This window comes from Neltuma alba, unplaced genomic scaffold (genome assembly GCF_004799145.2).
Source record: "Neltuma alba isolate B1F8T4 unplaced genomic scaffold, ASM479914v2 tig00011184_pilon, whole genome shotgun sequence".
NCBI lineage: Eukaryota > Viridiplantae > Streptophyta > Magnoliopsida > Fabales > Fabaceae > Neltuma > Neltuma alba.
The window spans coordinates 516,247-541,437 of NW_021635910.1; the positions used below are offsets into that span (position 1 = coordinate 516,247).

Sequence of the window (25,191 nt, forward strand, 5' to 3'; positions counted from 1 at the left end):
TGAATTAAAATTTTATATTTAAGATCAAATTCAACTATCAACTGGTTCATTTATTAACAACGGAGATAGTAATTTCTAGCCTTTGGAAACATCATCTGAAGCTGCCATCTTAACTAATACAAAGACGGATAATCCCAGTAATACGAACCGGCAGATAAAAACCACAGGAGATTATTTGGGACATCAAATTGACAAAATAGAACTTGTGATTCAACAACGAGATCGGGTAAAACTTCACTATAAGGACTACTTTATAGGCTAAGGCTGGACCATCTACACACATAACCAAAGGATTACCTAATGATATAACAATGCTGAGATCACTTTAATGCTCCGTTTTAACTCTCACATCCCCGTTAGGCAATGCACTTTGTGCCTGTGCAAGACGTTTCATCTCCTGCATAAGAGCAACAAACATCAGATTGATGCCAATACATAACTTCAAAACTTTAGTGATATATTTCCTTTTGTTTTACCGTGAGGCATAGTTTTGTATTTAAATTCTCAGACTTTATTGACCACCAAAAAAGAAAAAAAAAGGGGGGAAAAAACCCTTTGGCCCTAACTAAGCATCCAATTTGCCAACCGAATTAATCATCTCACGTATTGTATATGCTGTGATATACAAAAATGGGCTCAAATAACTCTTGATTCCTCTTAAATATAGATTTCATGCATGTTCACATGTATATATAATCAAACTAAAAAATCTGGTCACTTGAATAGTAGATCTAAGTGCGAGTTAACACACTAGCAACATTCAAGTTAATAAACTGTGTTCCACGGTAAGTTTTGGATAGATATAAGAAGAGGGGGGGGGGATTCAATTCAAAAGATATAACAGAATCAGTTTGTTACCTGGGACAACAGGTCGTATTATCTAGGAAACTAGAGGGGCTAGAAGTGAATTTAAGCCAGAAAAATAAGATGAAATCAATGTTAATTACGATTTGTTACATGATGAGGTACAACAATCAATAAAAAGATACGAAACTAGCATGTTACTCAACAATTTAACTACGCGATTACACTAGGAAATAGTAGGAGAAACTAAATTGAAAGAAGTAAATATCTCCAAGAGCTATTTAGGAAAAATTTATATTGGAACCAGACAGAAACAGAGCACATTTCGTGGAGCAAATCAACGAAATAGTAAATACATGGTATTATGCCCAAGGGATGCAGATTCAAGATACTGCCCTTGGAATAGAAATGAAAAGCCGTCTACAAACAAGGATATGAAGTACTGTGAAAATATTATTTGAATGCCCCCAGTAAACATACAACTGAACATCACCCGATTAAAGCTTGCAGCCAGAAAAATTGAGACAGCCCTAAATTCATGACAAAAGGGGATTGGGAGTCTCAGAGTTCATCACTTTGGAACCAACAATTACATAATCATCCGTTTCAGCCCTTCTTTATATTTACTTTTTGTTTTTTTTTTTGGGGGGGGGGGGGGGGAACTCTGCTGGTCCAGAGCTGAATAAACTTGTTACAAATTCCCAAGCTCGATGAAGCTCATTTTTGATAATGAAAGCTACACTAATTATGGCCTCCAACTTTACTTTCCATAGAAGGACCAAGGTATTGTGATTGATTGTCATTTCATAAAGAAAAATGAAAATTTTGCCCAGTTGAGCTATTACGAGTTTTGTCAACTCAAATGATCAATTGGTAAATAACGTTACCAAATCCTTTAGAGAGAGATCTTTGTATTACATATATTTACCAGATGCTTGATACAAATTTGATTAACATGTTTCAGCTGGAGAACGGATTCAGACTCTGCACCTAAGCTGTGAGCAGCATGCGGTGCATTTAAATGGATTTCAACCATTCATATAATCAGGTAACCCTCCTGCAAACAGATGTCCATAAACTCTAAATCACTCTATTTCTTTTCAGCCATCTGTTTTATTTTTCTATGTTGGGCGCCCTTGTTGCTGTTGGTTTTGCAGCTTGCTGGTGAAGGTTTCACTAGTTAAAAGCTATGTTTTGCTTACGAAATCAGTATTTACAGATTACTTGCTCATTTGAACGGTGTGGTTCTGGAGAAAAAGATCTGAGAGTCAAAAGAAGAGAGCATGAAGAGCTCAAGACCACAAAACCATGAGAAAAGAAAGAGCAAGAGGGACTGATGTTGCCCTAGGTTCACATCTATTAACACTTAATACAGATAAGAGCTTCTTCACTTTGTTTTGAGTCAAGGACCGAGGCTGAAATCCAGTGATTTCTTCCTACATTGTTTTAGATTTCTTTAAGCGTTTCCCAAAATTACGGGTTATTTGTCTCCAGTGTCAAGTCAGTGATGTGGGAAAAAGTGAAGAGTGTGGGAGGCTTTGGATAGTTCTGTCTGTGAGAAATAAGTTGTTTTAGTGTTGCACTATACTTGAACGGCTGGACAGAGAGTAAACCACACAAATTGTGGCTTCAAGAGGAGGTTAGGTGAGAAACAACTTGTGATGCTTGCAGGTGAGGTGTAGATAATCTGTTTTAATTGAGGTAGTAGAAGTAATTGTAAATATAGGCTAAGCTGTATATTCTTTATTGCCTCATGGTTTGTTTGACATATTATACAGACGGAGTCTTTTCCCTATTATGGACAAAGCACAGCACGAGCATATTTTCTTAGGCTTACCAAAGTATGCTCTTAGTCTCTAATATTACCCTGTGAATTTCAAGTTTTATTTTTATTACATGAATCGTTTAATTTGGCTGATAGTGAGGTCAAAGGATAGGGAGGGACCAGCTCAGTTTGACAGATCAAATTAGTCCCAAGACATCAGTTTTTCCCCCGAAATTCAGACACTTAAAGTTAGTTTCACAGTAAAAATTCACTAAGTTGAATTAATAATAAGATACGTCTCAGCCACCCCGCCCTCCTTTTTCCTATTTCCTCATATTAATGGACTAACCATTTGTAATGGTATGACAAGTGACCAAGTTTAGGGAATAAACTCAAAGTTATTATCCTTGGAATATTTTTAGATTAATTTTAATCTTTAGTCCCATTAAGGTTAGGAATTTTGCCTATATAACGATCAAGTCATATTCAATTATTATCATGTTACAAAGTTATGAATAAGAAGTTTTCTTTTAGCAAGGGTTTGATCAACTCTTGTGATGCCTTTTATAGCTGAGAATCTAGAGAAAAGTTCCTTTAGGGTGTCAGCTGATCAGATTTTTATCGTTTTCAAGTCTTTTTACTTGGTATTTCTTGAGTTCCTAGAGGAACCCATATCAGTTATGTTCTGTTCTACAATTGAAATACAAATGGCCAGAAAAAAATTATACTTACAGCAGCAGTAGTTGCACGACTCTCCCTATAAGCTTCAACCTCATCAGGGAAATTTTGCTCTAATTCTTCCAGAAGATGCTTGCGTAAACCCTGCTCCCAACACAAAATCTAAGTTGGACTAAATAAACTTATATATGAGGGCATGAAATATAAAATGAAAGATATCTAAATCCATAGATATTAGGAATTAGATTCAACCTTCAAAGCATCTGATTTTCCTTTGGTGATTTGATTTTTCCCAACGCAGTTCATTATTACATCCTTTGTAAATTCATCCGGATTCTTGCCATCATCAATTAAACTATATCCAGCAGCAAAGTAATAAACAAGGTTGAATCATAGAAACCTCAGAGTAGTATGTAAATAAACTAAGAGAGAACACTAAAAGGCAAAGAACTCACTTGACAACCTCCATAGGAACCTGAATATTGCACTTTTCGGCCAATTTGATCATATTGTCAAGTTCCAGAACAAGACCATTGCTTGAAATTGAAGTAAAATATGATCAATACAACTTCTTTCAACCGTATTCAAATAAGTAAAGTAAGATAAATGGCATTAGAAGGAAAAAATTCGTAGATCAGTACATGCGTTGGAGGAGAGCCATTTGAAAGGCAGGATTATAGGTAGAGACAGTTAGGTAAAGCTGATGAATGAGGCCCAAGGTCTTTTGAATGGAGTTGATAACCTGGTTTAGCTTCTGCATAGAATTATCAGCAGCTGATGCAGGAGACGATGTATCATTTGTTTGAGGGATCAACATCCCATTGCCACCACTTCCACCATTCACTCCTGTAGTTACAGTACTCTGGGATGACTCCATTCGTGTATTTTCTATAAAATCTCTGAAAAAGCATTGAAAATTAGTTTTCAAAAATAAACAATCATGGCAACAAACTGTATTGAAATTTTTAATTAATATACAGAAATAATAAAAACATAAAGCTTTGCAATCTTGAGACACAAAGTGGCATCTACTTCTTATTTTACCCTTAAAATAAAAAAAAAAAATGCATACAAATGATAAATCAACAAGAGCAAGAGAAATGCTAAAGATAATGTGTGTGGAGAAAGAGAAGAATAATCAAGAGTTGATATTAATTACTTGTTACATAAGAGTTGATGTTATTTACTTCTTGTTTTTTTAAATCTTAAATAGCATTACTCATCAAATGAATTATCATTTTTTTAGGCTTTAATAGTTATTCCATTGATAGGATTGCGATTTAGTATTATATTTTTAAAATTTATTAGGTGTCATCTCTTGGGCTTTATATAAAGCCCTTAGAAGCAGGGGCCCAATAAAGAGAATCTTTGATTTGGCAATAATGTATTTTTGAATGCTCTACAACTTTCCTCTTCTTATTCCTTCTTCCCTCCCCCCCCCCCCTCATTTGTTCTACATCTCCCTCCTCCTCCTTCTCACTCTCTCCTTCCTCTATTACAAATATTGCCCTACATCAAATGAAAAATGACGAATGATAATTAACATTTAGAACTGTTTAATAACGAGAAGCTCCCATCTCTGGATAAGGATAGGAGGCTTTTTTCCCTTCTTTTGTGTTTTTTCCCAAACATCATTTTAGTGCTCTCTTTACTTGTACTAGTTATCCAACAAAGTCTTCAACTCTCCATCAAGCTTAAACTTACACAGGTTGTGTAGGCCTCAAAGGATTAAATATATGTTTCAGAGTATTTGATAATTTGCAATGCACAAAAGATCATACAACCCCATTCACAAGTAAGAAACTTCAGACATTTACACAATACCCTCACACTAAGCAAGCAGATGAAACTTGGCAAGATGATAATAACATTAACACAATAGACCAGCTAAAGGACATTTTCATTCAAATTGTTTAAGGACAGTTAACCAAAGCTTCACACCAAGTAAATAGGCAAAACTTGGCAAGGCCTTTTAGATTAACACAGTAGACCAATTAAATGTCATATCCATTCAAATTCCTCAAAAACAGTTCACCAAACCAATGTCAGGTAAATAGTTCTACATTTGTGGAAATCATAGCAGAACCATACCAACTGAAATCTTTGAAGTATACATAATTGATATAATAACCCCTTAAGTTTTGTTCTAGATACTTTGACAAAGATGCCTTAGTAAGCCAATTGATTCAGGCAACTCCTCCAAGCCACTTAAGAATGACAATTTAAACTCAAAACCTTCTAAATTGTTAGATACAGCTTAGGCCAAGTCATTTACCAGATCATGCATCACGAATGCCTTGAGAATTTATAAACTGATGATCATATAAAGAGATTAATAAACAGAATGCAAATACACAACAAATCCAACATTGCACAACAAAACAGTACAAAGCACAGAAGTCAGCAATAATCAAAATGAAGAGGAAAGAACGATAATAGCCGATTACATACCAAGGAAGCAAAAGCTCAAAATCAAAGTTAGGGAAAAAAGTAAGCCCAGTCCTTATTCAAAAGCATCAATATTCAAAAGATCACACGACCAAACTCAGACAAATTAAAATGAAAAAATTTAAAAAAAACATAAGAAAAGATGCGACGGCATCAGACACAGGGTTGACAACCACGCAGGGAACAGATGACGTGAGGAACAAGTTCAAATCTACATTCAAAGCCAGATTGAGCAAATCAATCTCACTGGATTTTAGGAGCAGACAAAGCCCCAGAGTTTGAACCTTCAATTTTTGGTCGAGAACAATAACACAGGGCTGGCAACAGTGGCCGGTATTCATCAGGGAGCTAGAGCAAGTGTGGAATGCTGGTTCACTGACGAAGAAAAACGGATCCCCACTTGCTCGATTGTGTTGTGATTGTGTTGTGTTTTCTTAGGCTGGGGACATGGGGTTATCATTAATTTTAGGGTTAAGATGCACCCAACACTTCCAAGTATGTTTCCAAGTATACCCTTCATAACAAGTAAATGAATATGACATCTTAATTAGCTAAAGCCAGAAGCTCATCACAGAGGTCTTGCTTTCGGCAAAGGTAATTCTTTGTGCTGCATAAGCCAATCAATATGGCAACCGATGCTTTTTTTATAACAGCAATCACAGAGGAGCATCTAATACCATATCAGCCAACCACAAACTTAGAACAATGAGTTTTCCAGCACTTTGTCAGAAGGATGCGGAGGGGCATAAAGGAGAAGGCAGAGATTGAAGTGCCATTGACCTCCACATACATTCGGTGATAAATAACACATGCAATTCATGTCCTTCCATGATCTCATAATACATATGCGTTCAGGTTAAGAATCAAATTTGCGCATGGTCTTACCCACACAGCTGCCTTATTACAGAACCAGTATGAGAATAAAATTAAGAAAGAACGAATATACTTATTGCTTATCTGAATAAATTTAACAAATAGGGTGTGTTTGGTTTAACCAAGGGGAGGGGAGGGAAGAGATTTTAATGGAGGTGAGAGAAAGGGAGAGAAGGGGACAGGAGGGGTTTTAATGAATGAGAAGGAAGAGGGGTTTTTTACCTTGTTTGGTTCAAGAAGGGAGGAGAGGGGAGAGGTTTTGATATGGACAACTTTGCCCTTATTTTATTTTTATACAACAAAATGTTTTAATATGCTTATTAATTTTATTAATTGGTCAAAATTTCAAAAACTTGCTACCATACTCATATATCATAAATTATTTTTATATGCATTTTAAATGATGATTTTATTAATAATATAATATCTCGTTACTTTTAATATGTTTTTAAAAATCTTTTACCTCTCTAAAATATGACAAAATTAGAAAATTAAGTTGGATGAAAAGAGACAAGACCCCAACCGCAACACAAGATCATCCATACATTAGGAAATAATAGTTAAGCCTCCATTTTAGACAATAATGATCAAAACAACGTGGGAAATGGAGTGCCACAAGATTACGAACTCGAAGAAAATTCTCTATTGGTAAGTTGTACATTAAAAATACAAAAATTGTGGGTCACTGAAAGTATAAGTTTTGCAAGAAGTTACATAATCAATGGGCAAACAACCCCCTTCAGAAACCTTAATTGCAAGGAGAATGCTATGATATGAACTTCAGAGCCATAGGCCAATCCCTTCTAAGTTAATACTTTAAACAACAAGAATATGATGAGGGTTATAAACTGTGTACATAAGTTTGCATATCAAACTTCCCCAAGGTTGAGAGACAAAAGTCACAAGCAATCAGTTTAATAAAAATGAAGTTCACCATAGGACTGGTAATACAAATCAATCAATCTATGTCCCCTGTGATCATGAAGTCCAACATGCAGCACCTAAGGCAATTAGATTGGGACCTCAATATTGCTAATAATACAACAGCATCCTTGACTTGAACCCTCAAACATGCCATACAGCTTCACAGTACGGTCTCAAAAATGATTGAGCATAAATATCAAATTAGACAAGGAACAAAGTAGACCAAATAGAAAGCCACAAGATTCCAACGCAAAAGCAATCACTTTGGATGGTCCCCCTCGAACAGGGAAGTTGTATTTACCAAAGGCCGTATCTACATAGGCAGAATCAACATTCATCATATATACTATATTGCATTCCTCATAGCCGCAGATCTCCGGGTTGGCTCATTATGGAATGAATACTGCTATATGGAACTCAATCAAGGTTGTCTTAAACAAAAAGACATCTCAATTTTCAACTTAGTCTTCTTTAAAGTGCATATCGATATTCCCAACCTATGTATTGCATTTATAAGCTTCAGCTTTTTGGTTTCGTTTATTCAGACTTCAGCTTCTAATGTATGTAATTACTTCGACGCCTCTTGGTTTATCCTATATTGCAAGTCAGAAAATTTTAAGTTCGACTAACTGCGAGAGAAACTAGAAACAAAGAAGAAACGGGAAATCTGAAGCAAAGAAGAAAAGGAATAAAACCAGATAGTTGAGACATGCATGAGCAAGAACAAGGATGAAGAACATAAGAATCGATATGATCTAGGAGAGATACTCACCTGACGACAATGAAGATGGATAGAGGAAGAGAGGCGACGGCGGCCGCAGGACCAGGTGGCGTCGACGACAAGCGGAGGAGGAGAGGCGACGGAGCTCACCTAGGTTGAGGTTTCGAGGACGATTAGACCAGGTGCGTAGGGGTGTTCATGGGCAGGGCTGGGCAGGGCATGCCCCCTGCCCGATGCCCAGCCCGAAAAATGAGCGGGCTGCATTTTGCGGCCCGCTGTCCTGCCCTGTCCATAGAAGCCCTAACTATTTTTGGGCTGGGCAATAACGGGCTGGGTAGGGCGGGCTTCCAAGCCCAAATAGTGATACCTTGGTGAAAGTTTTTTTAGTTAAAGTAAAGGTATCTTATAACAATTATAAAGAAATAAATACTTGAATAAACAATAAATTCAACAAATCAATAACTTTGCTTTGTCTTAAATTGATATATCTTTTAATATAACACTAAAGTGAGCTTGCTTTTGCATCTTTGTAAGACAACCAACAATAAAAACAAACTAAAAGATACTAAACCAAATTAAAAAAAATTAAAAAGATACTAAGAATGAAGAATTACGCATACCACTAAATGTATTTATGGCAAATAAAAGAGGGGAGAATAATATATATTATTATATATTATATACTATTATAAGTATTTTTGGCAAAAAAAAGAATTATAAATATATATATCACGGGCAGGGCCAAATGGGCAGGGCAGCATACCATGCCCGCAGCCCTGCCCTGCCCATAATATGCCCAGCCCAAAAATGCCCATTTTTCTTTGGGCTATTTTTTTTCCGGGCTGGGCAGGGCCATTTTCTTGCGGGCTCGGGCGGGCATACCGGGCTAGCGGGCTTGATGAACATCCCTACAGGTGCGTACGCGACTATCGAATACGACGGCTCAGGTGGCAGCGGAGGAGCAATGGCGGCAGCGATGACTGGAGAAAGCTAAACGCGTGAAGGAGCGGCCCAGGGTGTTTTTGGGGCGGCCCGGAGGAGTGGGGTAAAATTGGGATCTTCCTATTTTTTGGTAAGGTTGCCTAATTTGTTTAGATACCCCAACAAACATGTTTGACTCAGCATGGGTCTTAGGTTTTGTTTGGTTCAATGGAAGAGAGGGGATGGATGGTTAATTAAAAGGAGGGGAGTAGAGGTGAGGAGAAGTTATGAGTACTGTTATGAGTACTGTTTGGTTTGAGGGAAAGGAGGAGAGGGAATGTTTCATGTTTGGTTCAGGAGGGAAAGGGAGGAGAACTAAGTTAACAAATATGTCCTTATTTTTTTAGTTAGATTTCTTTATTATTTTATTATAATATTTATATCAAAATTATTATTTTCTACTTTATGAATATTAAAAAACAAGCTACCCCACATATATAAAATATTTACATATCCATAAAATATATGCATATCATACAAAATATTTTTTTATCATTATCAAATATACATATTATAAAGAATATATACTTTCATATTATATCAAGAAAAATAATCATGACAAAAATATTATATCATTATTATCAAATATTATTACATAATTTTTGTGGTATAAATATGAATTCTTTAAAAAGTATCAATTTATTTAGAAATAAAACATATATGAATATCATGTGTTCCACTAAACCGAAAAATAAGTTGCATTATTAACATCAAAAAGCATAAAAAATCATCAAAGTGTTTAGCAGACTAAATATTTTCTAAGTCATTCATGACACCAAAATTACTAAACATTAAAAGTCCCTAAATAATTACCAAATTAAATATTTCATAAGTCAATTTTCTAAGTCATTCATAATTTCCATAACCAAATCCTTCCGTCCAACAAAAGGGCATTCAGCAAATGTCTTTAGTAGCCCATCATTAGTCATGAGAGCTTTATAGATCTTAGCAATATAGATTGTTGCGACGCCACATTCTTTAATCATATTTCATACTTGTTCGCTTGAAAATTGTGAAAGCTTTCTAACAGTATCTCTCATTATTTGATTTCCATCTTTCATAGCTTGTGCAACTTTAGACATAACATCTTTTATCCTATCTAACTCGGAGTCTTTTTCTCTATTTGAATTTCCTTTTTGCTTCTTTTTAGATGAACCACTTGTAACTCCAATTGAGGTATCTTGATTGATACTATTATCAAGTGCTTCAAAATGCTCTATGTTGACATTATGTTGGGAAGCAATATTATCAGTGTTGCTGAATGTATCAATAAAATCATCCTCATTGATTGAGTGAAGTCTCTTTCGCATTTCACCTGTAATATGAGTTCCCTCCCCTGATGCTTTGTCATTTCCATACAAAGTCACCATCTTATCATAGTTGGGAAAAGGAATATATCTCCAATTTGCAGTTTTAGGCTTTGACTACAAAGGATAAAATTCAACCAGTAGTTAATATTAATGAATAAATTATAGACTTAGATGTTAATTAGAGTGCTCCACAACAAATGTTAAAGTAAACTAACCTTAATAAGTTGATCTCAAACTTAATCTTCTGCCTCCCATAATTGGATTGATGAGTTCTAAGCGAACCCACTTAATCTATTTTTAAAAATATCATAAATTTTAGAGAAGTTTTTTTTTTTTAATGTTTTCCACCTATTCTTAATCTTCTCTTTGTCTAATTCAATATTAAGCAAAACACTCATCTCTTTCACAATATTCTCATACACAGTGGTTGTGAAAGTGTCATTTACTTTGTTGCCACAATTATACTATTCCATGAAAGCATCAACAAGGTAGTCATCCATAGCTCTTGTCCAATTCAAACATTGCTTATTGTTGTTTGATTTTTTTGGCATTCTATTACAAAAGCAACAAAACAATACGAGAAATATAAGTTATTACAATTCATAAAACTTAAAAGCAACAAGTCTAAAACTCTAAATACGATATATATATATTAATAAATGTGTAACTTTAAAACTACTACAATACAAGCAGCAAGTTCGTTAAAGCATGCTTAAAAAACATTAAATATAAAACTTTAAATAAACTAAAAATAGCAAGTTTGTCAAAGCACAAACTTTAAATTAATTAGGGTACATAGCCATCACGTCTCATCAGCCTATTTTGATAATCAATCCACATCTCATTTGCTATAGTATCTCTAATCAGCTGTCCTTGAACAGCCTCATCATTGTCACCATGTCGTTCATGATTATTATTATCAGACTCTGATTGAGTTGCAAGTTCACAATCTATTTCTTAGATAAAAGTCAGATAGTATAATGTGATTTATATTTAGATTGACTTTTATAAAAAAATCAGTTTGAAAAATTGAGACTTGTTTGGATAATTAATAGAAAAATAAGTTTAAATATAAAATAAGTAAAAGAGACATGAATATTATTAAATAATAATGTGATAATTTTAAAAAAAATATTAAAATTATAATGGTAAAGGTGTATTTTTAGTCCTAATCTTATTTTTAGGTGCACCAATATTTTTATATTTTTAGTGTTGTAATTTTACTCATGATCATTTTTTTTTGTATATAATTTTACCTATGAAATTTTTTTAATGAAATTTTGCTTGTGATTGTTTTTTTTTTAGCATCCGATTTGGTGATTTATTCTTATGGTCTTATTTTAAAAGTTATTTAGCTTGTGTTTGGTAGAGTGTTCTGAAGGTGGCACTGCACGTCCAAGGAGAAAAAAGCACGATGAGACTTAAATCAATATTTGGATTCACGATACATCAAATATACTTGTGATGCAAAAATCACAGTATCTCAAAATCTAAAATCCATTAGTTTTACCATTTCACATCACCCACCGCAGAGAGAGAAAATAAGACTATCAGAATAAATAACTTTTAAAATAAGGTCATAAGAATAGATCACCAAATTAGATGCTAGAAAAAAAATCACTGGCAAAATTACATTAAAAAATTTTCATAGGTAAAATTATATACAAAAAAAAAGAAGATCATCAGTAAAATTACACGACTAAAAATATAAAAATATTGGGTGCACTTAGAAATAAGATTAGGACTAAAAATGCACCTTTACCCTTATAATTTTAATTTTTTTTAAAATTATTACATTATTATTTAATAATGTTCATGTCTTTTTTACTCATTTTACATTCAAACTTATTTTTCTGTTAATTATCTAAATAAGTTTCAGTTTTTCAAACTGATTTTTTTATAAAAGTTAATCAAAATATAAATCACATTATATTATTTGATTTTTATCTAATCTAAGTTTTGTAAAAATCGGATTGAAAAAAATAACTTCTGTCACTGCTAATCTGAAAATACCCCAAGACTCGTGCTGAGTCAAATATGTTTGTTCGGGGATCTAGACAAATTGCGCATCCTCACCAAAAAAATTAAGATTCCAATTTTACCCCACTCCCCGGGGCCGCCCAAAAACACCCTGGGCCGCTCCTTCACGCGTTTAGCTTTCTCCAGTCATCGCTGCCGCCAATGCTCCACCGCTGTCGCCTGAACCGTCGTATTCGATCGTCGCGTACGCACCTGGTCTAGTCGTCCTCGAAACCTCGACCCAGGTGAGCTCCGTCGCCTCTACTCCGCCGCTTGTCGTCGACGCCACCTGGTCCTGCGGCCGCCGTCGCCTCTCTTCCTCTTTCCACCTTCATTGTCGTCAGGTGAATATCTCTCCTAGATCATATCGATTCTTATGTTCTTCATCCTTGTTCTTGCTCATGCATGTCTCAACTATCTGGTTTTATTCCTTTTCTTCTTTGCTTCAGATTTCCCGTTTCTTCTTTGTTTCTAGTTTCTCTCGCAGTTAGTCGAACTTAAAATTTTCTCACTTGCAGTATAGGATAAACCAAGAGACGTCGAAGTAATTACATACATTAGAAGCTGAAGTCTGACTAAACGAAACCAAAAAGCTGAAGCTTATAAATGCAATACATAGGTTGGGAATATCGATATGCACTTTAAAGAAGACTAAGTTGAAAATTGAGATGTCTTTTTGTTTAAGACAACCTTGATTGAGTTCCATATAGTAGTATTCATTCCATAATGAGCCAACCCGGAGATCTGCGGCTATGAGGAATGCAATATAGTATATATGATGAATGTTGATTCTGCCTATGTAGATACGGCCTTTGGTAAATACAACTTCCCTGTTCGAGGGGGACCATCCAAAGTGATTGCTTTTGCGTTGGAATCTTGTGGCTTTCTATTTGGTCTACTTTGTTCCTTGTCTAATTTGATATTTATGCTCAATCATTTTTGAGACCGTACTGTGAAGCTGTATGGTATGTTTGAAGGTTCAAATCAAGGATGCTGTTGTATTATTAGCAATATTGAGGTCCCAATCTAATTGCCTTAGGTGCTGCATGTTTGACTTCATGATCACATGGGACATAGATTGATTGATTTGTATTACCAGTCCTATGGTGATCTTCATTTTCATTAAACTGATTGCTTGTGACTTTTGTCTCTCAACCTTGGGGAAGTTTGATATGCAACCTTATGTACACAGTTTATAACCCTCATCATATTCTTGTTGTTTAAAGTATTAACTTAGAAGGGATTGGCCTATGGCTCTGAAGTTCATATCATAGCATTCTCCTTGCAATTAAGGTTTCTGAAGGGGGTTGTTTGCCCATTGATTATGTAACTTCTTGCAAAACTTATACTTTCAGTGACCCACAATTTTTGTATTTTTAATGTACAACTTACCAATAGAGAATTTTCTTCGAGTTCGTAATCTTGTGGCACTCCATTTCCCACGTTGTTTTGATCATTATTGTCTAAAATGGAGGCTTAACTATTATTTCCTAATGTATGGATGATCTTGTGTTGCGGTTGGGGTCTTGTCTCTTTTCATCCAACTTAATTTTCTAATTTTGTCATATTTTAGAGAGGTAAAAGATTTTTAAAAACATATTAAAAGTAACGAGATATTATATTATTAATAAAATCATCATTTAAAATGCATATAAAAATAATTTATGATATATGAGTATGGTAGCAAGTTTTTGAAATTTTGACCAATTAATAAAATTAATAAGCATATTAAAACATTTTGTTGTATAAAAATAAAATAAGGGCAAAGTTGTCCATATCAAAACCTCTCCCCTCTCCTCCCTTCTTGAACCAAACAAGGTAAAAAACCCCTCTTCCTTCTCATTCATTAAAACCCCTCCTGTCCCCTTCTCTCCCTTTCTCTCACCTCCATTAAAATCTCTTCCCTCCCCTCCCCTTGGTTAAACCAAACACACCCTATTTGTTAAATTTATTCAGATAAGCAATAAGTATATTCGTTCTTTCTTAATTTTATTCTCATACTGGTTCTGTAATAAGGCAGCTGTGTGGGTAAGACCATGCGCAAATTTGATTCTTAACCTGAACGCATATGTATTATGAGATCATGGAAGGACATGAATTGCATGTGTTATTTATCACCGAATGTATGTGGAGGTCAATGGCACTTCAATCTCTGCCTTCTCCTTTATGCCCCTCCGCATCCTTCTGACAAAGTGCTGGAAAACTCATTGTTCTAAGTTTGTGGTTGGCTGATATGGTATTAGATGCTCCTCTGTGATTGCTGTTATAAAAAAAGGCATCGGTTGCCATATTGATTGGCTTATGCAGCACAAAGAATTACCTTTGCCGAAAGCAAGACCTCTGTGATGAGCTTCTGGCTTTAGCTAATTAAGATGTCATATTCATTTACTTGTTATGATGTTATCAATCCAGTTGATGGCTTTGGTTATGAGCATAAAAGGCTTTGGTCACATGTACGTTTTGTTATTCACTTTCATATTATCATGAACTGAGGATAAATGTCTACGAAGATTAATTATGCTGCATATGAGGGGATTTCTATCTTTTGAAACATTGGATTAAATGATCCCAACAAAACTGGCTATGATGGAAGATCACCTTTGGTACGAACTTCATGCATCCACCCTATTCTTCCATGAATCACTTCATGATGAAACTTATTGTGCTGGCTCTTTTCTTCATTAGGAATAAGAATGTCCTGTTTTATCTGGATACAATAGCATATAAAATTCTCCATCACCGCCTGCTTGGCCAATGGAGTTTTGAGTTTCCTTCTTTCTGCGTGGGACAATGTTGTGGTATTTTCAAAAAAGGCAATAGAAAGAATGAGAAAGGTAGAGAGAACATGGAAAGAAGAATTCAGAGAGGGGATCGGAGAGATATGAGAAAAACTGAGCATACTCTTCACCTTAACCGCCGACAACAATAGTCTGATTATAATAGGTCCTTAGAGCTTCTATTTATAATCTTCTGTTCTTACCTACCCTACAGCTTTTAATATAACAGTCTTAACTAACTTTTATTATTTACATTTTTCCATAACAGACAAATGATGCAATCGGAGATGACAGACAGAGGGAGAAGCTTCAAGGGACAGAGGAAATGATGCTCTCAGAGAATTTTGGATGGGGGGTGAGGAAGGGCATTTAAGTTTCTAGTACTACCTTCCTGTAGATTTCCCAGTCCATCGGTTTCATTAGTTCAAAGTAGATTTCTGCATTGCAAACTACCAGCTTTGGCCAATCTTGTTGCTTCCTTCTTTGGAACAAACTATGCCTGCACCTTCGAAATGTTTTTTTCTTTCCATTTCCAGAAGCATCTACATTCTCTCGTTTTCTTCTTCCCTTCGTCCCCTACACACTCAACCCTCTTGTTCTCTAGCTCTCTCGTTCCTCTATGCTCGCTCAATGTCCTCCTCACCCCACCAAGATCAAAACCTTCAACCCCAATTCACAAACCCTAGCTCTCGTACTAGAACACCATTGGAGAAGCAATTTGAGACTTGGGTACAAAAGCTCAAACCTGGGTTCACTCCATTTGATGTTGATGAAGCCTTGCGTGCTCAATCTGACCCTGATCTTGCGCTGGACATCTTCCGATGGACTGCCCAGCAACGTGGGTATAAGCACAACAATGTCACATATCTTACAATGATTAAGCAACTCATTTCAGGTAGGCGGTATCGACACACAGAAACCCTAGTTGAGGAAGTAATTGCTGGTGCTTGTGATGCTAGTGTTCCTCTATACAACTCTATTATTAGATTCTGTTGTGGTCGGAAGTTCCTTTTTAACCGTGCTTTTGATGTGTATAAGAAAATGTTGAAGTCTGAGGATTGTAAGCCCACACTTGAAACTTACTCCTTGTTGTTCAATTCACTTCTCAGGAGGTTTAATAAATTGAATGTGTGTTATGTGTATTTACATGCTGTTAGATCAATGACCAAGCAGATGAAGGCTTCCGGGGTTATTCCTGACACTTTTGTGTTGAATATGATTATAAAAGCATATGCAAAGTGTTTGGAAGTTGATGAGGCCATCAGGGTTTTCCATGAAATGGGTTTATATGGCTGTGAGCCTAATGCTTATACTTATGGTTATATTGCAAAAGGTCTGTGTGAGAAAGGGAGGGTGAATCAAGGCTTAGGGTTTTTTAAGGAGATGAGGGGCAAGTGTTTGGTGCCAAGCACCAGTACTTATGTGATAATCATTTGTAGTCTTGCTTTGGAGAGGAGGTTTGAGGATGCTATTGAGATTGTGTTTGATATGTTGGGTAATTCTAGGTCCCCTGATCAATTGACTTACAAGACTGTATTGGAAGGGTTATGTCGAGAAGGGAGAGGCAATGAGGCTTTTGAATTACTTGATGAATGGAGGAATAGAGACATCTCAATGAATGATAAGACATACAAGATTTTGCTGAATGGATTGCATTTCCTTTCTCGGGAATAGATTCTTGACTTGCTCCTCACCTCGGGTGTAAAGTCCAGATGTGTGAAGACTTTCTTATGCTGAATTCAGTTTTTCTAACAAGCAAAACTATAAGTTCTTCTAAGCCCTTGTTGTGTTGTACGAAGTGATATTATTCTTGGATAAGAGTGATGGGTATAGGCAGATTGAAGCTTTGTGCTTTCTGTGAGAAATTATTCCAATATCTGAAGATGGTTTTGGGTGATTGGAGGTGTTGGTGGGTTTTGGAGTTTCCTCTTATTCAGGTAAGTCTTCGACTTTTACTATGCCATAAACATTTGTTTTGTGCTATTTAAGTTTTCTAGGTAATCTTCCTGGCCTGTTCTGAATGCATTAGTAATCATTAATTTAGTGTTATCTCTTGCTTGAGAAGGAATTGGTAAAACTACTTCATGACATGCCTTTTGTGTTATCATCCATGGCTCTTAACCAAGATGGATATTGCAAATTTTAAACATGGGAAGTTTATTTCTTCATCGAACACTAAAAGCTTCAAGGAAGTAACAGGTTAATGGGTTGCTGCAGATGCATCATTGATAACTATGTTATTATCATGCGACCTAGATATATTTGGGTTCTAAAAGGGAGGGCAATGGGATGTTCGTGGATGTGAATCAAACTTTCAGACTTGTTCTGATGGGAGGTCAATATTGGTCATCATTAATTCCATTGTATTGAAGTGAAATATGTTTAATAAGCTATCGATGCTGTCGGCATCTTTCTTTCTTTGCTTTTAAAGTCGTACTTTTTCTTGCCTGATCTGAATATTATTTTGATCTCTACCTGCTCTACCCATAGTATGGGGCTTTGTTGTTTGATTTTCTAGTTTGTTCTATGTTCGAGCAACCACCACTATGCTCTGCATCCACACCAATAAGTTCTCCATTTTCCAAGCAGTATACTAGGGTCTTTTTCACTATTTCCTTAATGAGTTTGCCCTATCAAGCTCTACATATTAATGGTTTGGTCTAAAACTGTAACGCTTCCCATATATTTTGGAGTCTTATTTGGTGTATGCAAATTTTGATTTATTCCCTTTTCTTCTCAGTAATCATAACAACTTATTCCAATTGCTAGCATGAGTAACGTCCTCCTTACTTCAGCTTCAAAATGGGACTTCCTTAAGCTCTTAAACGAGCTTTGAAGCTTTCTTGTATGATTTTCTTATTTTCAACTACTTTGGTTGATTTTATTCCACATCCATTGAAGGGTGGCATCACAATGCGAAGGTTCTTCATGGAGCAGATTATCTTTTCCGTTGAGAGTTTTGCTGTCTTTATCTGCTAGGAATTAACTGATCATTTGGACCGGGTTGGTTTTCTAACATGCTTAAGTGGGTTGAACTTTCACTGCTCTTAATCAAGCGTTGCTTGATGTTGACAGCTGCAATCTCTGACTACTTGTTTCTTGTGTTCAACGTACTTAGACTTGTTAGTTTACAGTTGGGCTTTGACAACCTTAATTTCATGTTCTGCCATGCATATGCTAATATAAAAGTACGACTGTTTATCACATATATGTACGTGCATTTTTTCATACTAACCGTTGTTGTCATGCTTCAGTCATGCTTTGCTTGTTCAAATGTGCATGTTGGATGTCTCTTGTAATTTGACAATGCATGATTATTGAAAAGAAAATTTTATGCAGCATGTTTTATTTCACAAGTATTAGCTTTAATTGAGTACTTCTGTAGTTATCATAGCAAGATGACGTGAAAAATGCGAAAATGGCATATGCGTTATAAATATCTACATGGACAAATAGGGCTACATGTACTTCTTTGGTCATGAACCCTCTATACACTGTACTAACGATGCACTAAATACTTGGAATGTGATATGTAGGTTTTACATACTAAAGTTCCTTGTTTGCTTCATAACTAAATAATGAATGACCCAAAGAGGATTCTTACCTGTAGGGGAGAGAAGAGATGCTAGGCAGCACACTGAGTATTAGAGCTGGCTGGAAGCCAGAAAGTAAAAAAATGGCTCCACACGCGTTCATTTGCTTGTGGGCAGAGGAGGGACAACACGGCAATCACAGCATTAAGACTGCAACTTGGCAGGCTTCATTTATTCAATGAATAAACTTGAACATGTAAAGATTCAGTATGTTTAGTTTAACTGCAGAATTACGTCAGAGGTGGGAAGATTATGACAGAGCACATCCTTGAGACAATCTTGGCAAGGCATAAGGTTGCTAACCTTCTTTGTCATGTGAAATCGTTTTTGTTTTGAGTGACTTATCTATGATGTTTCAAATACAGTCAATTGGATCATTTTCCTTTTGTGGAAACATTTGAAAGCAATGTCAACAGGCTGAAAAGCTAGGTCTTATGTTGCATACTGCAAGAAACTGAAGTTCTTCCTTTTCTGCTAATTGAACAGCTGTATACCCACCGACAACTATCAACAAAAGCTCCATCTGCATTTGCATCTTTGCTCAAGAACGTTGATATTAACAATAGTTTCAACCACCAATCTCATATGACCATTAATGTAATATTATATTACTTCTGGTTTTTAATATAAGAGCCATATAATTAATTTAAAGAGATTAAAAAATTAGTTAAATTGGTTAATTGTAAGAAATATGTATTGATTTTTCTAAACTATCTTATTTAGGGTCTTTTGGAACAACTTATAAGTAGTTATAAGCTATTTTCAATAGTGATTTATAAATACGAACAAGTATATGAGGGGTTTTGTTCGGTTTACGTGAAATATGATTTTAGGGATTTTTACTGCTCTGTCAAATGGGGCTTTAATCTTATGTAATGAAGTTATCTCTAATATTTTTTATAAAACGAGAAGGTTACAATAAAAACTAGATCAGGGAAAGGAAGGTGAAGTGAGAAGGATGATTGACAACAGAAAAAAGGAAGCAAAGGCTTATGTGTGAGAATGTGCCTTTTCTTGTATATGTTACAGACTAAATTTGATTTGAGATTGAAGCAAAAGTGGAATCAACATTAGAGGGTGTTTGGGTAAAAAAAAAACTATGGTTTCAGAAATACTTTTATGGCATACGAAGTAAATATGTAGAGGAGTTTGTCTTTGGGAAAAATGCTTTTAAAAATGATTATGGGGTTATCCCAAATACCCATAACATCGGAAGACGGAAAACTCCTTAAAATAATTTTTTTAGGGTTATGATGCATTCAACTTCTTGAACTATTTTTACACACCTTAAAATATTTTGTAGTGCATTCTGTACCCTCAAGTATATTTCAAGTAAAGCTTGCATATGAAGGTTTTTTTTTTTTTTTGCCTTAATGCTCGATGTATCAAAAAATACTTTAGGTTACTGAACACACCTAGAAGAATAATTTAAACTGAACACACCTAGAAGAATAATTAAAGTGTTAGATGTACAAAAAAAAAATACTTCAAGATGCTGGATACACTTAACAAAATGCTTTAGGTGCGTGATGCACCACAAAATATTTTAGGATGCTGGATGTACCAGAAAAATATTTTGAGATGTCGAATGCACCTTCACCAATTTTTTTTAAAACTATTTTTGAGAGTTTTACTTCATAGTATCCCTTCTCTTCCCCCCCCCCCCCCATTTTTCTCCTCTATCCAGACATGACCTTAATTGAAAAAGAGGTACAATGCAACACCAATACATCATATTCACGTTGAATCATAGCACTCACAAATAATCCCCATTTTTACCAAATACACTTTAAAGGTCGCAATATTCTTCTTCTTCTTCTTCTTCTTCTTCTTCTTTTGAGCTGATAAAGGTCTCGATACTTGAGAATTTGAAATCACGAAGTTTTGCAATCCAACAACAAATCTCTAACTAACAACATTCTTCTGCATATGCATAATAATGCTTTCTACTTCTTCCATCTGCTCTTTTTCTTTATTGCTCCTCATCGCATGACTCATCATCATCGTCTGTATACGAACACAAATTCAAACCTCATCTTACATCTTTTCCCATCCAAAGCTTTAAACATTTTCAACATAACAAGTAAAGCAGTTCAGCACATAATTCTGGAGGGCAACATAATAGACAACATCAAAAGAATAATACTCCTGCGGTTACACTGCAACAAGGGTCTTATGTTTAGGACCGGAAGAATATAACTTTTTGTTAGTATACCAAAAAAAATCATGTTCCAAATTATTAATAATATAAATTTTAATCAATTAAAATATTAATTATCGTATCATCAGCTATGGATGGAAATTTTAATCAATTAAAATATTATATTATTGTATCAGCTATGGATGCAAAAAGTTGATTTCTTGCTATTTTCTTAAAGTGAATGATAATTATTAAATTCTGATGTTTGAGGTTTGCTGAAGTAGACACAGAAATCCTGGTATAACAACCAATTAGAACTAACAAGTAAGTCTACAAAGTTTAAATCTCTCCGAGTTGATCATAAGCTCAAGAATGAACACTAGAAGCATGGATTAATTAATGTTTCCATGTGCAAATTTTGGGTTTCTAACAGAGACTTTGCTGGGAAAAAAATTCTATTTTATTTTTAAAAAAAGCTTAATCAAAAGAGTAAATTTTTTAATATTTGATTCATTGATATAATATACTATCTTTGTTTCTTAATATAAGAACTAATTGACTAATTTGAATAAATTAAGAAAATTAATTAAGTTAGTTCATTTCTTTTTTTTTTTGGGGGGATATCAAGCTCACCTAGTTTTTGTAACTCCAATTCCAATAAATGCAGCTTTCCTGGGTACAAGTATGATGAAGCCGATGAAGCGGTCGGTTGCCGTTGTCGGCATTAGGCTGGAAAACACAAATGAACCACATTAATGACATTTAACAATCTACTAAAATCATTTTGGCCAAGAATAATAAAGTGTATAATATAGAGTAAAGGTAATTCATGGCTCTAATTATCAAATGTATAAACACCATTAACTTATTTTATTTTATTGTTGTCCTCCATGTGAAACAAACAAACAAACAGACCAAAAAAAAACCGTCACATTAAAATACATGTCACTTGTGTTGATACATCAATGTTTATTTTCCCAGTTGCTCCCAATCCCATGATTGAAGAAAATTTTTTGCAACTATCCAAATGGATGTATGCAACTTCCTCTGTGCATATATAACTTAAATCCTTTGCAGATATCAATATGTTTTGCATCTGGAGGGCGCAGAATTTGAAGAAATCACAAAATTATTTGCAAAATGCTTTTTGACTCATGCTTGACCAAATTAACATCCATTTGACCATTTCCAATGTCCAGGCTTCTACAAAATGCCTTTTGAGTTTTGACCCATGCCCACTGTTATTTGCTTGAGCTTGAACTTGACAGGTAAAAAGCCTTTCAATATTACTGACACATAAGCCTGCAAAACGGAAATTTTCATGACAAGTATAATCTTCTATGAACCCGCTGAACGAGGCCACTTTAAAAGTGACGCATGAAGGCTCCAGAATTGTCCAAGAAACATGACACATCATGCCTTTGCCAGATCCATTTGCTTGTGCTGGAAATCTACCAGCGATTGCTGCCCATAGCTTCGCATGAGTATTAGAGTCAAAGTTTGGCTCCTTTTTTTTTTTTAATTTAATACAATTAAACACACAAAGGCATACAAACACGTCAATACTAGGTTGGAGCCTGAGACCTCATCCAAGAGTAACGGGTAGTGTTACTATTAGGACAACTAGCCATCAACAAAGTCTGGTTATTACAGATGCCAAATTAAAGGGCAAGGATGAAGGTGCAACAGCACGCCAAATAGCATGTTTGTGTTACTTCATATAGCTTATTGCTCGCTGTAGCTTGTGTGGTTCAAACATAGCAGTGTCACTCAAAATGTAATGACTTATCAATTTTATCTATTCATTGCTCAGGCGTAGGGTGTCAGGAAATTAATTTATGCCTCATTGACATAGTTGGGTTTTGACTTTTGGTTTGCTTGTGTAATTTTCCCTTGATATTATGCAGTAAAATTGAAACAGTGCAGGTTCACTTTGGCAGCATGGCTACCAGGCTCAGGCTATGGAAGTCTAAGACTTGCATTCAAACAGTATTGTCTCGCGTCTTGTACAATATATTGATATTCTTAGATTGAAGTTTGTCAAGAAGATAGGAGGCTTGTTTGAATTCTTGTTTTGAAAACAATTTTTCACTTCTGGAAAAAAAAAAAGCCTTGTTTTTATTTGGTTGTTTTGAAAAACAAAAAAACAGTAATATGTTTTTAAAAATTTGCTTGAGCTTGAATTTGACAGATAGAAAGTCTTTCTATATTACTGACGCATAAGCCTGCTATCGCATATGCATTTGCTTGGTTAAGATTCAGACTCCCTCTCTCACTATTTCCACACGTCGTTCTAGGTACATGCTTGCTAGTGAAATTGATAAACTCTGTTAAACCTGCACTATTTTAAAAATAATAATTGTCTGATGTATGAGCTGCGGCCTTGGACACGATAACCGAAGAAATTGGTAGTAAGCTTTTCCAGATACTACTGTAACTGAACCTTTATTGAAGAAAAATATAGTATCATTCATTTAACCTTGATTATTTTCATTATTTGTTCAACTTTGTAGATGTGACTTTGAATTATCCCATTAATATATCAATTTCAGAAAGAAATTCCATCCACGTTAAATGTAACTGACTAATCCGGCAAAATAATTTATAAGCTTTACATCAATATGTCTTTTCAATATTTAATCATGGATTAGAGTCAAAGTCTGGCTTCTTTTCTTTTATTTAATACAATTAAACACATGAATGCACACAAATATATCAATGTCAAGCTTGATCCTAGGACTTCATCTAAGTGTGGCGGGTGAGTCACTACTACAACACCTAACCATTGACAAAATCAGATTTTTTTTTTCTCTTGTGTAATTTTACCTTGATATTATACAGTAGCATGGCCACCAGGCTCAGGCTATGGTACATGAAAACTTGCACACTCTTACTTTGAAGCTTGTTAAGAAGATACAAGTTTTCTTCACCTTCCGTATTAGCAATGTAAGGATAGGCCTCATTGGAATGTCATAAACAAAAGTTCATGTCTTTTGTGCTTTCACCCCTTGTGCATCAGTAATTTTCTGCAAAGGCTAGCCTTTCACAAGTCATATAGAAATCAAATCATATAACCATGCCAACATTTCAACTGTATGAAAAAATTAACGACTGGAGTTTTTTTTATTCCACACTAAATTTGAATTATTCAAGTTAGATGAACTATTGGTCATCTTTAACGTAAAAAAAAAAAAAAAGAATGCTCTCTTTGAAGCGCCGGGTTGATTATCCATCATTAACATTAATCCCCATGTGCTTGAGTAATATTCAATTATACCACAAGCCATAAATAATGTTTTTCATTTACCAATCTCTATGTAATGCCCTTTGATAAAAGGCCTTCAATCCCCCAAACAAACGCCAATTAGTTAATTATATTATATATAATATTCATACGTTTTTCATTATAATTGTCATTTTCTGCGGTATTTCACATGAATTTTTTTTTTGCAACATAGCAAATGAAAATATCTACTCCTCCAGTCCTTAATATAAAACATAATTATTAAGTTAATTTTAATTTTAAATATAAGACCTATTTCTTAAATTTATCAATTTTTTTAAATTATTCCTATAGATACTCGTTCAATCATAATCAAATAAAAAAAGAAAAAATATTAAAAAAATGATTATGATATTTTAGAAAAAACATGTCATATTTCTTATAGTTAACTAACTTACGTCACTCCTTTAATCTAATCAAATTAGTTAAATAGATCTTATATTAAGGATCGAAAGAGTATTATAAGAGCATTATACTATCTCTGATCTTGAATACAAGATGTAATTTGTAATTCAAATTGAAATAAATTAAAGGGTTAATATAATTTTTGTCTTTCAAGTTTGTTTTTATTTTGGTTTTGATCTCTCAAATTTTAAACCACTGATTTTGGTCCCTCAAATTTCTTTTCATTTAAAACATCTGTCCTATAATACAATAAAAGCCTAGACTATTTTGCTCCTAGAGGGACCAAAACCTATGTTTGAAATTTGAGGAATTCAAATTAAAATGAGAATAAATTTGAGAGACTAAAAATTATATTAATTCTAAATTAAATGTCATATCAAAAACAGAAGGTAGTAATTATTAATATTCCTCGGGGCCTTATAACACCTATTTAACTAAGCTGACTAATTTAAAAGCTTTTATATTTTACG

At 34.7% G+C, this 25,191-nt stretch overlaps 2 protein-coding genes and 1 long non-coding RNA gene across 9 annotated transcripts; 2 read left to right on the forward strand and 1 right to left on the reverse strand.

The window, feature by feature from the left end:
• LOC114762076 (mediator of RNA polymerase II transcription subunit 10b-like) lies at nucleotides 1–12,816 on the reverse strand. 3 transcript variants are annotated; one of them, XM_028951536.1, is made up of 7 exons: nucleotides 12,737–12,816; nucleotides 8,265–8,363; nucleotides 3,889–4,146; nucleotides 3,703–3,783; nucleotides 3,500–3,602; nucleotides 3,302–3,391; nucleotides 1–397 (listed from the first exon to the last, which is right to left on the reverse strand). In XM_028951536.1, exons 3-7 carry the CDS (start codon nucleotides 4,122–4,124, stop codon nucleotides 326–328), a joined length of 582 nt encoding a protein of 193 aa, XP_028807369.1. In that variant the 5' UTR covers nucleotides 4,125–4,146; nucleotides 8,265–8,363; nucleotides 12,737–12,816; the 3' UTR covers nucleotides 1–325. The 3 variants fall into 3 exon arrangements, with proteins under 3 accessions (XP_028807369.1, XP_028807370.1, XP_028807368.1); XM_028951537.1 differs by lacking the exons at nucleotides 8,265–8,363; nucleotides 12,737–12,816 and adding an exon at nucleotides 12,636–12,671 and having other exon boundaries at nucleotides 3,889–4,109; XM_028951535.1 differs by lacking the exon at nucleotides 12,737–12,816 and having other exon boundaries at nucleotides 8,265–8,379.
• LOC114762077 (uncharacterized) lies at nucleotides 8,317–9,227 on the forward strand. Its single transcript, XR_003742217.1, has 2 exons — nucleotides 8,317–8,395; nucleotides 9,128–9,227. It is a non-coding gene; the product is annotated as an uncharacterized LOC114762077 (long non-coding RNA).
• Nucleotides 12,788–19,431, forward strand: LOC114762074 (pentatricopeptide repeat-containing protein At3g25210, mitochondrial). Of its 5 annotated transcripts, none has more exons than XM_028951534.1 (4): nucleotides 12,788–12,867; nucleotides 15,569–17,237; nucleotides 17,518–17,645; nucleotides 18,911–19,431. In XM_028951534.1, exon 2 carries the CDS (start codon nucleotides 15,796–15,798, stop codon nucleotides 16,972–16,974), a length of 1,179 nt encoding a protein of 392 aa, XP_028807367.1. In that variant the 5' UTR covers nucleotides 12,788–12,867; nucleotides 15,569–15,795; the 3' UTR covers nucleotides 16,975–17,237; nucleotides 17,518–17,645; nucleotides 18,911–19,431. The 5 variants fall into 5 exon arrangements, with proteins under 5 accessions (XP_028807367.1, XP_028807363.1, XP_028807364.1 ...); XM_028951530.1 differs by lacking the exon at nucleotides 17,518–17,645 and adding an exon at nucleotides 18,202–18,303; XM_028951533.1 differs by lacking the exons at nucleotides 12,788–12,867; nucleotides 17,518–17,645 and adding exons at nucleotides 13,123–13,142; nucleotides 18,202–18,303.
• Nucleotides 19,432–25,191: the final 5,760 nt, after the last annotated feature.